The 13582-nt window shown below is 49.3% G+C and overlaps 1 protein-coding gene across 1 annotated transcript in view; it reads right to left on the bottom strand.

Moving 5' to 3' along the window:
- Positions 1 to 286: 286 nt before the first annotated feature.
- The window catches only part of ROPN1L (rhophilin associated tail protein 1 like), a 17417-nt gene continuing 4121 nt past the window's right edge, over positions 287 to 13582 (bottom strand). Inside the window, exons 4-5 of the mRNA XM_003789549.3 lie at positions 3754 to 3929; positions 287 to 451 (exon numbers count right to left, since the gene is read on the bottom strand). Coding sequence (XP_003789597.2) covers positions 388 to 451; positions 3754 to 3929 — 240 coding nt within the window. The 3' untranslated portion in view covers positions 287 to 387. The remainder of the gene's footprint in view (positions 452 to 3753; positions 3930 to 13582) is intronic.

Raw genomic sequence — 13582 nt, forward strand, 5'->3', positions numbered from 1 at the left:
TTTTCAGGGAGCAAAAGGTGAGTCCATCTGAGCCCTGCTAGTCACTGGTTTTGAATCAAGGAAAAGGAAAGCCCACTTTCCAAACTGCCCATCTTCCCTTCTACTTTGCAGTCTCCAAACAATCACTTTACTGAAAGAGATTACTTTACGGCTACGAATTTTTCACACTTAACGTCCTTACAAGACATGGTGCAGAGCAGTAATTAAATGGGCCCCACGAAGCATCTGTCATCCTCAATTTCTATGAAGAGAAAAACTCACACTACAGATGTATGTGGTTAATAACAAGTTGTATTTGGTGCCAAGGTTTTAACAAGCACTATTTTGACATTAAAATGTGTTCTTCTCTGTATTAATGGCCAACATCTTCAGACTCTTCAAGGTTTTCTAAATTGACCGCTTGCCAAAGAAGAAATCTGAAAGTCCTATCATGCCACTCTTTCTAGCATCTCTAAATTGGAAACAAAGACACTTATCAGGAATTTCTCAGCACACTTAGTAAAATTGTTATAAAATACAATATAATTTAAAATATCTACCTTAAAAACTTATTTATGGTCTCTCATCAGCAATTAAATAAGGCATTCATCTTTTTTTTTTTCTTTTTTTGAGACAGAGCCTCAAGCTGTCATCCTGGGTAGAGTGCCATGGCATCACAGTGCACAGCAACCTCCAACTCCTGGGCTTAAGCGATTCTCTTGCCTCAGTCTCCCAAGTAGCAGGGACTACAGGCGCCTGCCACAACGCCTGGCTATTTTTTGGTTGTAGTTGTCATAGTTGCTTGGCAGGCCCGGCTGGATTCGAACCTGCCTGATGTAATGTATGTGACTGGCACCTTAGCCGCTTGAGCTACAGCACCGAGCCTAAATAAAGCATTCTATTTCCTTGCACAAAATGTGCAAAAATGTACAACTGTACATTTATTTTAAATGAAAATATCAATACTATGTGTCATAATTTTTCTTTAACACCTTGCAGTCTCAGGGAAGGAGAGGGAGCGGCCCCAGCTGAGCAGGGTCCATGTCTGTCATAGCCCCAGGTCAGGTGTATCAACTGGGCAGTGCACACAAAGGAGGGAGGAAGGCCTGAGGGGGGCTGTTGGGGGGGGGCTGAGCAGGAGCAGGCCGGAAGGTGTCAGTTGGGGGGGGGGGCTCAGCATGAGCAAGGGGACCACAGGACCCCAAAGTGCAGAGTGGAGGGAGAGGCTAGGGAGGCAGGGGGAGAGCTGGACCACCTGGATGACTGCTGACGTCAGCCAGGATGATGTCAAGAGCAGCACAAGCAAAAGGATGACATGGGGGCCACGTTTGATGAGAAAGGGAAGGTTAGAACATGGGTGGACAACAGAGCCAGGCAAGAAGACAGGACGACGGAGTCACAGAGGGAGGAGGCCCCAGCCACTGGCCCATCCCTGTCTGTCCTTGACCCTGGCTCTTCTGTCCTCACAGCACTCAGCACAACCTGCTGCCTTGGAACCTGTGTATGGTCTCTGTCCATGCCATACCTTAAAACTCCCTAGGTCAGGGGCATGACCTACCCTACTGAGTACATTCCAGGTACCTGGACCAGTGCCCGGCACAGAGCAGGTCCTCAGTAGACTATACTATGGGCAAACAATTCATGGTGAAAGGTGTGGGGCTCAGGGACTGACCTGCACTGGGGCCAGTGGCCCCCGATTGGGGGTGAGTGCTGAGAGAACCTCAGGGTCCAATCTCGATTCAGGCTGGAGCCCGGAGGCACTGGGCTCTTTCCTGTCCTCCCCTGGACACTGTGCCTCCAGTTCCCAGGTTCACTCCTCCTCACTCACATCCGGGCCCAAACTGTTGCCTTGGGTTGCCCCCGCCACCCCACTGCACACCCTCCTGCCGGGGCTGCTTTTCCTCTCACCCTGCCAGTACTCCAGGGCACATATTTGGTAACTACTTAAGGAATAACAAGGAAAGCACTTGGGCAGGACAGATGAGCCCTGCCCCTGCCTACTCAGAGTCTAGTCTGTAACGGGAGGATTTGTAATTTTTTTTTTGAGACATAGTTTCATGTTATCCTCTGTACAGTCCTGTGGCATCATAGCTCACAGCAAACCTCACACTCTTGGGCCCAAGCGATTCTCTTGCCTCAGCCTCCCAAGTAGCTGGGACTACAGGTGCCTGCCACAATATCTGGCTATTTTCTTGTTGCAGTTGTCACTGTTGTTTAGCTGGCCCGGGCTCAGCTTGAACTCGCCAGCCTTGGTGCATGTGGCTGGCACCTTAACCACTGTGCTATGATGCTGAGCTGATTTGTAATTTTTTTAAACACTATTCTGGGTGATCAAATATCAGTACCAAGTAATGCTCCAGAGTAGAGCTGCCCTAAATCTCAAGCAGCCCGGTGCAAATGCAATATACAAGTGTACCATAAAAGGTGCCGCCTAACAAGTGCATCAGACCACGCACTGTGTTGGTGGTGTCAGTGGCATCGTCAGGTCTCTGCAGACACTGTGGCATCCCTGGCACTAACATCAGGCTGCCCAGAAGCAGCATCAGTTTCTCCATTTCATTGTGGAGAAATGAATTCTATCTTACTTTTTAACATGCTTCAGTTTAAAACCATCTGACATACCATAAACAAGAATCAGGATAAACTTTTCTTAATGACAGGATACGTTCTCTCCCTGGGAAGTCTAAAGACACTGAACCCAGGCCTGCACTGGTCCGCAGCACAGGTCAGGAAAGCTGGCCTTCCTCGGGGGGCGCTTTTTTTGCTGCTGGCCTTGGCATGCAGCCCCATCTCAGGATGCAATACAATACCTGCCTCTTCCCGTCCTAGCAAAGGCAGGATTAACTGGAATAAAGTCATCTCAGAAGAGATGTGATATTGTGAAATGTATATTTGGTCTTCAGTACTACTCTTTTCCTGGCATACAACTCCTAAGATTCTTAGAATTTCCAAAATGATATATTTTATCTAACCAATGACTTGACTAAGGGCTGGTAGCCCCTAGGTAGCTTCAGGATGGGGTTAATCACAGGAAGACCAAGCCAGGATTATAGGGTCCGAACTTCTAGCCCATCCCAACCTCCAGGGATGGGAGAGGCACTGAAGGCTAACATCATCATCAGTTGGTCACGTCCAACCAAAGATGTCTCCATGAAAGGCCCTAAAGGATAGAGCCTGGGGAGCTGCTGGACAGCTGGACACCTGGAGGCCCACATCAATGTGAACAAGAACCCATCCATGTGCAGGGAGGCTGGTGCCCCCCAACGCCATGGGGACAGAAGTTCCCATGCTCAGAAGCCTTCCAGGCCTCACCCCAAGTATCTCTTCATCTGTCCAGCTGTTTATTTGTATCCCTTAAAACATCCTTTTGAATAAACTGCTGAGCAGTTTCCCTGAGTTCTGTGGCCACTTTAGCACACTAATCAAACCCAAAGAGGCATTGCGGGGACCTCCATTCGTAGTCAAAAGGACACACGTAAAGCAACCTGGGCTTCAAGAGTGGCGTCAGAAAGGGAGGCAGTTTTAGAGACTGACCTTACCCTGTGGATCTTCTGCCATCCCCAGGTAGTTAGTGTTGGAAGTGAACTAGAGAACACCCAGTTGGTGTCCACTGCAGAAGATATCACTTGCTTGTTGGTGGAGGAAAAACAACCCACATTTGGTCACAGAAGTCTTCTGTGTTGATTGTGGTTATAGTGTGAGGGCAGAGGAAAGACTGGATTTTCCCCTATAAAGGAGAAGTGAGAGGAAGGACCCCAGAGTGCACACACTTACGTGCTTCCCTTTAAAGTGGAAAGGTAGGTGTCCACCTCCGAAGGAGAGAAGTCTGGGTCCAAGCTGGCCAAGTAGTGGTAGACGTAGGCAAAAGTCTCAAATGGGATGCGAGCAGGCCCGCCCTCCGGGTCGGCAGTGAGGATCTCACATAGGTGCTTCATTGCGGTGGTCAGGGACTAGAAGCACACAGGCCAGGAGGGGAAAAAGTTACTCTTAGAATCACTAAAATTTAAAGTCAACACCAGAAAAATAAATACCCAAGCATATTTGACAGAAATTCTCCAAAAGTTCTCCATCTGAGTTAAGAATTAGGTGAGGCCAGGCATGATGGTTCATGCCTGTAGTCCCAACACTTTGAGAGGCCAAGGCAGGAGGATCACTTGAGGCCAAGGTTAATTTAAGCCCAGCCTGGGCAACATAACCAGTCCTGTCTCTACAAAAGGCAAAAACTTAACCAGGCATGGTGGCATCTGCCCATCGTTCCAACTACTCAGGTAGGAAGCTAAGGCGGGAGGATTGCCTGAAGTGAGGAGTTGGAGGCTACAGTGAGCTCTGACACCACTGTACTCCAGCCTGGGTGACAGAGCAAGACTCTGTCTTTTTGTGTTTGAGAGCGTCTCAAGCTGTTGCCCTGGTTAGAGTGCAGCTCACAGCAACCTCCAACTCATGGGCTCAAGTGATCCTCTTGCCTCAGTTTTTCTATTTTTAGTAGAGACGGGGTCTTGGTTTTGCTCAGTCTGGTCTCGAACACATGAGCTCAAGCAATCCACCCACCTTGGCCTCCCAGAGTGCTAGGATTATAGGTGTGAACCACCACACCTGGCCCAAGACTGTTTTTTAAAATAAAAGAAAAAAGAAAAAAAAAGGACTAGTCAATTGTCATAATGAAAAATAAAAAGAGAAGGTTTAAACAGGATGTCATGAGCCAGAAAAAATATATAATTCACAGGTTTTATTTTATATTAAAATGAGGATGATTATTGTGAACAAGAGGAAGCATCAGTGTATTAACACAGTAACTGCCATGTGAAACATATTTAAGCTCATGCTAGTTTTGAGCCTGGGGCCTCATGAAGAACGTGTAACTCACACGTCTCTTGACCTTAGGAGCCACGTGCTGTGCAGGCAGCTCACCCTGCCGTGCTATAGCACACAGGGTATGTGATGGGCAGCCACCTGGGCAAAACAAGAAAAAATAACAAATTTTTCATTAAATTATAAAGGATCACTTTGTTTTTGAAGTTTTCATTCTATTTTTATAATAAAACACTGTAGCCCCAAGAAAACATTTTTTCCTAGCATGGCAGTCAGCGTGTTGAAGACGAACTTCCTAAGCCAGAGCAAACCCAGCCCGGTCAGGCCAGAGACACACAGGAACAGAGCGAACTCTGCTGCCAGCCAGAGGGCCGCCTGTGGCAGGGCAGCCCACGTGCCTAGGTACAAGGAGGTCCCCACACGGGCAGGCAGGTAGGCAGGCGCCGGCGGGCTGTCCAGCTCCAGCGTCCTCTCAGTCCCAGGATAGTTAGCACCAGGCCTGGCTCCTCCCCAGCGGGCAGCAGCCCCATCTTCCACTTTCTGCCCTCCCACCTTCCACAGCACCCACACTCCCCTTCAAGACCCACAGCAGCGTAGCTACTAAGGTCTTCCTCGTGAGACCAGAAGCTCCAGACGGCGGGAGCCTTGTGGGCCCAGATGTACAGCCCACAGCCTCTCACCTCCAACGCCCTCAATGAATTCTTGGTGAGAAAAGGGGAGGTTTTTTTTAAAAGGAGGAGTAAAAATCCTATAACAGATTATCATCTTTGAAAAACACAGCACACAGCCCAGGTCTCTTTTTCTCCTTCCCCACTAGGACGCCATGCTGTGTCCTACTGGCATGCTGGTCAGGGCACACTGGGGACAGCGCTTTAATCCCAAGTGGCCATAGTGGCCTACATCTCAATCTGCACCTTTCTCTGGAGCCCATCCTTGCCAGAGTGACTCCCTGCCCAGCTGTCATGCTGCTTAGTGACGGAGGAAGGGGACTTCCAGGGCAGCACCGTGGCCAACACACACCCAGGGCCAGGCTGCCCCTCAGTTCCCGTGTTCACCGCCCCCCACGGACAGGGACACAGCAGCTGGAGATGCTCGTGCCTGCTCTCATGGAGATGGGAGTCTAGGTGGGAGAGGCAGGAAACACCTGGATTTGAGAATGCTCTGGAAGCGGCGTGCCTGGAGCAGTGGGGTGGGAAGTGCTGGGTGGAGGGTGCCGTTTTTCCATTAGGTGGTGAGGGAAGGTTGTGGGGGCCCTTATAGACTGAGAACTTGGGCTTTCCTATGCCCTGTGGGAGGCTGTTAAGTGACTTTAGACAAAGAAATGGTACAGAGAGTTCCTAGGCGGGCCCCCAGCTCACGTGTGAAGAGGAGGCACCAGTGGCAAGCATGGAGGCTGCTGGAATAAGCCAGAGGCCGGTTGGCACCAGGTGGAGGCCCAAGAGGGGCTGCACTCTGAGCCTGCCCTGAAAATGACGTTAGGACTCGCTTCTGTTGGGGTGCGGGGTGAGAGACAGGACACTGCAAAGTGCTGGGAAAGGACAGATTTGCTACTCACTTGGACAAGAGAGGGCGGCAAGTTCCAGGTGGAGGACAAGCAGCTCAGTTTGACAGTTTCTATGGGCATGTCGGTTAGGCCTGTGTGGAAAGGCTATGGTGGATATTTGGGCCTGAATTCAGGCAAGGGGCTGGGGCTGGAGACCCCATGTTGGGAGCACCAGCCCACAGTGAGATGGTGAGACTGCTGGAGGGGTGGACAGAGCTCTGGGAGAAGAGGGTCAGCTCGAGAGGGAAGGGACAGTAGGGAGGGGAGGGAAAGCAGGTGTGGGGGGGTGTCAGCAGCAAGTGAAGAAAAGCCTTTTGAGGTAGAAAGAGTTGTCACCTCTGTCAAATGACCAGAAAGGCCAAGAATGACAAGGACAGGTGCCTGGGGCTGGACTCCGTGCAACAGTGGTGCTAGAGCCAGGAATTCTGTGAACTTCACATCAGTGGCATGGACTCAGCTATGGTGGGAGTATTTACACCACATTAATTGGCAACATTAGAAATCAGGGCTCCCCCAGACCCAGCTGCCACTGTGAAGAGTACAGAGTGCAGGTGACATGGAGCTGGCATCTGCAGCCTCCCCAGCTAGCCCCACACCATGCTCCTAGGACGAGGCCCATAGGAACGAATCCAGGGCTACCTACAAGGAGGAAGTAGCAGCAGGAGGAGGCAGGATACGAGCACCAGAAGAAAGCTGCAGACAAGGAAAGAGTGCTGGGCAGTCACACCCAGACCCACTGGACGGAACAGGGGCTGTGCTGGGAAATACAGCAATGTCCTCGGGGATGTGCAAAGAGCTCTGAGCCCCGGGTGGCAGGTCTGAGATGCAGTCCTCATGTAGGATGACCCGTGCAAAGAACAGGCTGACCACCAGCACAGGCGGAACATTTGCTGTGTCCCAGGCACCGTCCTGGGAGCCTGCCAGGGGGGTCCCGGCTGCTCCTCACAGTAAGCACGTGTGGTGAGGACTGCAGTTATCCTCGGTTCACAGAAAAGGGCAGCAGGGCCAAAAAGGCCCAGTGATTGTCCAAGTCACCCAGCTAGGACTGGAATGCAGCCAGTGGGCCTCTGAGCTCCTTCTGACAACCACCACATTCTACCACCTCCAGCGGCCCTGGGGGTGGCTGGGGCAGAGAGGCAAGGCACAGAGACACAGCCCTACTCAGGAGGCGGGGACGCCAGAACACAACTCATCTCCTTGTCACTGTCAGCAGGCCTGATGCATCACTTCTTCCATTTTCACTCTGGAAACCCACTTCCCACAGTAGCCAGCACTGGTGGCCCTTGCCACAGTGTCCTGCTGATGTTGGCAGGCACAGTTTTCTTTTTCTGTTTGTTTTTTTGGCAGTTTTGACAGGGGCCAGGCTTGAATCCTCCACCTTTGGTACATGGGGATGGCTCCCTACTCCTTGAGCCACAGGAGCCGTCCTGAGGGCACAGTTTTGATGGGAGTCCACCTCTGAGAGGCGAAATGATGCTCTCATCAGAAAACCTGACTATGCTCGTCCTGGGCGGGGCAGCAGAGGATGACCGGGTGACTCCTCTGAAAGACTGCCCTCCTGTGAGGGTCTGCTAAAAGTAAAGTGCATTTCATAATCCATGCTCCTTGCCCGAAACGTTCAAAGATATGTTGTTATGTTAAAATTTACTTTTATATCCGACACAAATGGAAGTAAGTCACTGCCACATGCAGAATGGCACAGCCTCTGTGAGGAGGCGCTGGGGAGGAAGCAGTTGGCGTGGGCCGAGCAGGCAGATGAGATCTGCGTAACATGCTGTTCAAAGGCTTCAGAGGAAGAGGTATTTAAGGAAAAATACACCAAAACATTCTAGCATCACTGCCTCTGCAAAGGCGTGATGACACTACCAATGTCAACGTTTCTGACAATAAGATCTGTGGGGATTTTTATATCCAGAAGGGTTTATAAGGCAACTTGCTTGATCCTGTGCTGGGAGTTATGTTCCTTATAAACATACTTCTCAAATTCCAGAGTTGCAGGAATTTGCAGCCTCAGCAGCCAAAGGACCCTCTCCAAGGCAGGCGGCGCCCCTTGCTAACCTCCCGCCTGCTGCCCATTTACGACCACTGTGGAGAACACGCCAGGCAGAGGTGACTGGCAAGCCGTACTTTGTTTCTAACCAAGTATTTACACCTGATCCATAATCTGAAATTAAAGTGAAGACGTGTGAAAAAACTACTCTTTCCTGAACATTTCCAGCGTGCCAGTTCTGTGGGATTTTTTTCACAGTTTCAGAATTATATCTGCTCTTGTGATGACACTTAAAGCTTCTGAGTAACAGTCACCCCACACCTCCCTAAGGGGGCCTCTTAGCAAGCATGGGAATAAAAAATCTGAACACTACCTTGAACCACATTAGGCCCAACCGAACAAAGGAAGTCCTGCTCCCCAAGGGGGGGGCCTGGCTGCCTGAGGGGCAGGCGGGCCTGAGAGGGAAGCCGTGACACTGACCCAGCCTGTGAGCCTTTTCATCTCTCTGTATTATCCTGATCAGTTTTCTAATTTAAAACAGAGCTTTGGGGCTTATGCCAATGAGGGTGGGAGGCCACGAATTAGAAGGAGCCTCCAGACAAGTGGCTGGGAGATGGCCCCAGAGAGCAGCCAACCTGTCCAGCCAGATACTGCCCACTGCCCCTCACTGTCCAGGCCGGAATGCAGGGACACGGTGGCCAGTATCAGCTGATCTGTGCCACTCTCCAGTGGGATGGTAGCAAGGCTGGTGGGCACACACACCCCTACCCACACGGGGAGAGATGTAAGCAGTGGGAGAGCTGGGCCCCACTGATGGTGTAGCTCTCACTGGCTACAGAGAAAGGCTCTGCTGGTCTTTCTTGGACATCTCAGAATAGGCTTTTGAGCCCTGTCTGGGGAACCACAAAGGAAAGCAGTGGGGAGTACGCCAAGATACAGCCACTGACACTGGGACAGGTGGCTGTCATTTTGGGACAACAGCGTACAGCAGTAGTCAAAGATACCCAGTGTGAGAAGCTGCAGACAGCTCTAAGGGCCGTGCTCCAGGAACACCAAGGTGAGTGTTGTCAGGAGGCTGCTTTCTAGGGTTTGAATCATTTCAGGACCCAAAACAATACTAATGAAAACCCCTGGGAGTTGTTATTCTTCAGACAGGAAATTGCCAGTATAAACTCTGGTGGGCCCACTATGTGCACTGCACACCCCTAGGACTACAGAGGTACCAGGAGAGGGCCCCTCCATCCCCCACTTCCAAGTCACCCCTATCTACCATTACGCACCAGCTGCTGAATTACAATTCGGCGCACAGTACCTTCTTGGGAGGATTAGAGAGACTACACGTGAGAGGGCCCTGAACGTTCCAGCACATGGTAGGAACTGTAGAAACTATGCCCAGTGTAAGCAGTAGGTTCCCATGGAAAACTGTATTAGACACACACTTGCATTTGTAAACAGAGAAAGACGCTCCTGGGATTAATAAAGTCCGAAAGCATTTAAAAGTCTGACTAAAGTCATCATTACTTGTTTTGCGGACGGCCTCTGCCAGTGTGTGTGTGGTGATGGAAGACTCAGTTCATGATTTTATGTTTTAGAAAAGAGATCGCTGTGCATAAAAACTAAACAAGACATTATGATCTGCAGTGTTAATGCCTAGGATCATCAATGGCATGGCAGAAATGTAAAGATAAAAGTCACAACACAAAATGCGATCATTTCACCAGGCAAGCACACCAAGACAACCGGGAGAGAACAGCACCGTCGACACCGTGCTCGCCTGCTGGCACTGCCCATTATGCCCTCCACATCCACACAGACGTGCAACTTCCGATGTAATAGCTGGAGCAGCGTTCAGGGCTTCCCGGTCTATCAGTCTATAACAGAACGTCAGCTCCAAGACTCCAGGGACTTTTTTTTTTTTTTTTTTGAGACAAGAGTCTCAAGCTGTCACCCTGGGTAGAGTGCCATGGTATCACAGCTCACAGCAACCTCAAACGCTCAGGCTTAAGCAATTCTCTTGCCCAGGTTCCCAAGTAGCTGGGACTACAGGCACGCGCACCACAGCGCCTGGCTATTTTTTGTTGTTGTGGCACTTGTCATCGTTGGCCTGGGCCGGGTTTGAACCCACCAGCCTCTGTGTCTGTGGCCAGTGCCCTAACCACTGCGCTATGGGCGCCACCTACAGATTTTTGTTGTTGTTGTTCAATACTTAGAACAGAGCCTTCACCACTTAAACAAGGCTCCAGCTCAATGTAGTACTTGGTAAACATTTGTGGAATGAAGGAATGAAAGAATAAATGAATGACACATATAACTCAGAAATTTAAGCAGAAGTTTCCTGCTTTTTAGAGCTTAAACTTCATTATTTGACTACAGTGATTTCCAAGAGAAACCTAAGAGCACAGAGTATGTACCTGCCACAGCCATGCAAATACCCCCGGACGAAGAAGCAGGAACAGCACCCACGGTGTTCACAGGGATGCTGCTGGAGGCCACTTTCGCAGTGTCCTCCATGAAGATGTCAGCAGGCTCCATCACGAGGTACTCCTCACCCTCCCACTGCCCTTCGTTACGTCCTCCCTTTTGAAGGTTGTTTAGTGCATAAAAATAAATGCCATGATGTCAAACTACATGAACAGACACTTCCCTGAATTCATAGCTTTGTGTTCCTGGTGCACCTCCAAGCTGCCCAGGCCCAGCGTGCCATCAACAATGCACCCTGCCCACGGAGCTTGGCTCGCCCGTGCCTCCCAGCCACACGGGTACACTGAGATGTGTGTTTCAACACACGCCCAGCTGCTGTGGGGCTGGGGGTACCTCTTGCAGTAAACATAAACCCCAGGCCAGCCTCACATCCCTCTGGGGGAGAAGAGGATCAGCTTTCACACTTGAACCTGACCCCTGAGCCGGAGGGCCACACTGGACCAGACCAGAGGTAGCTATGGCTACCACAACCAGGGAAAGGCCATCGGCACCTCCGGAAGGGGTCAAGGGCAAACAGTGAGACCTCCTGCCAACAGTGGCTTCAGTTAGGAGACAGGCAGAAACCCACAGTGACCCACATATATTCTTCTTGGTGTAAATTTGTTTTTTACTATTGAGGTAACATATCATAGGAAGAAAACAAAAGACAGCATGCTATCTGGGAAGGCCCTTCCCTAGCATTCGGTCTCCAGCCCAGAGCTCCATCCTTAACCAAATGTCTCCATCTAGCGTCACTCTTTGTACATGGATAAAAGACCTGATGGTCCAAACTAGATCTAGTTTTGTTTTAAATCTAATGCTTAATTTTCATGTGATTAGGGAGCTAGAAATTACAAAGATGGATCCCAAAACATGAATTATTCTACTCTTTATCATCATTGATCAAATTTTCACAACTAAGGTTAGAAGCAGAAACCATAAACATTGATTCAAATATGAGATACTAAAATCTGGATTTCAGAGTTCCACATGAGCAAAGAGACATGAAAAAGTCTCCCAATAATTAAATTTGTCTCTGTTTTTCCCAATAATATCCCTGAGACACTTCTGTGGTGTTACTGAGCCTGTCTTCACTGCTGGATGGAAGGTGGTCTGCCAGTGTCCAGACCTTGACACAGCTGGCCCAGAGCTGACGGAATCACCGACATTGCCTCTGGGGAGTCACACAGCAGAACCAGTGCTCACGACACAGCCACCAGCCTGACACCAGACTTCACTGAGGTTACAGTGCTTCCCAGCAGGGCCACTGAGAGAACCAGTAAGCTGTGCTGTGTTCACACAGAGGAAGTGAGGGCGCTACAGTGGTCTGTAACGATACAGACCAGCAAATACAGCACTACGATTTGGAGTGAAAGAACTCCCAAAAGATCTGTTAACAATTATCTTTTCCTCACATCAGAACCAACTCAAACTCAGTAATGTATTTCTCGGGGTATAGATGAAAGTATTTTTTACAAGGCCAGGGAAGAGGAAGCACAGGTTTCAGGACAGGCGCTGTTCAGGCTGCCAGGCAGGGCGACAGGACATGAGAGGGGAACACTGCAGTGAAGTCCCTGTCACTGTGTTAGTGACCCCGTGGGGTAGCTCCTGAGTGTTTATCATATTCAGCAGGTTTTTTTAATTTGAGACAGTTTCACTCTGTCACCCTGGGTAGAGTGCTCTGGTGTCATAGCTCACAGCAACCTCAAACTCTTGGGCTTAAGTGATCCTCCTGCCTCAGCCTGCCCCCAATAGCTGGGACTACAGGCACCTGTTACAACACCCACCTTTTCTTTCTTTCTTTCTTTCTTTCTTTCTTTTTTTTTTTTTTTTTTTTTTTAGTAGAGATAGGGTCTCATTCTTGCTTAGGCTAGTCTTGAACTCCTGAGCTCAGGGGATTGACCTGTCCAACCTCCCAGAGTGTTAGGATTACAGGCATGAGCCACCATGTCTGGCCATATCGAGTAATTTTTAAAAATTAAAATTGAACTAAAGAGGCTTATGCATGGATACATAGATGAGTGTGTACCATAAAGCAAGGATTAGGAATTATCTAGTTATGTATTTGGGGTCCCCAGACTGGGGGCAGTGAGATGAAACACTTCACCTATGCACTGAAGGAGCCACGTCTCTCTCCTTAACCCTCTTTCTTCATAAGCTTAACTTACCTTGTTCCTTCACTTACCTCCATGTCTCACAGCCCAACTCAAACACTGTAGATGAAAAGAGAGATTCTAGACTTCCAAAGACAGTTCTGCCAACATCATCCCCACCACAACCTTGGCCTACCTCACCTGACCACCTAGGTTCACAAACTCTATCACGTCACGCGTTGGAGGATCATCCATGTCTTATTCCTAAATCATCCGGATTATACTTTAACATCAGCAAAACCACATTGTATCAAAGAGTTATTAATTACAGATTTTAACTAAAGTAGAAAATAACTTTGTCTTTTTTCACAGACAAGGAAGACGGGTATTATCGGACACATAGTTTTAAAAAGTCGTTGATGTATTCTCTTCTAAAACCTAAATATATTTTAATACTATCCATATCTTTCTTCTACTGTTAACATCTTCTAAAAACTGAAGTATTCATAAGTATTTAATTTCTGTAAATTAAAATAAATATATGACTGAAAATGTAACAGGCCTCTGGGGGGGAGGGAAACTGCTTTTCCTTTTTTCTGTTTTAAAAATTAGATTCTTGGCTCGGCGCCCATAGCTCAACCCGCTCAAGCGCCAGCCACGTACACCTAAGGTGGCGGGTTCGAATCCCCAGCCCGGACCCGCCAAACA

This window comes from Otolemur garnettii, unplaced genomic scaffold (assembly GCF_000181295.1).
Source record: "Otolemur garnettii isolate 467f Iridium unplaced genomic scaffold, OtoGar3 scaffold00033, whole genome shotgun sequence".
NCBI classification, from domain to species: Eukaryota; Metazoa; Chordata; class Mammalia; order Primates; family Galagidae; genus Otolemur; species Otolemur garnettii.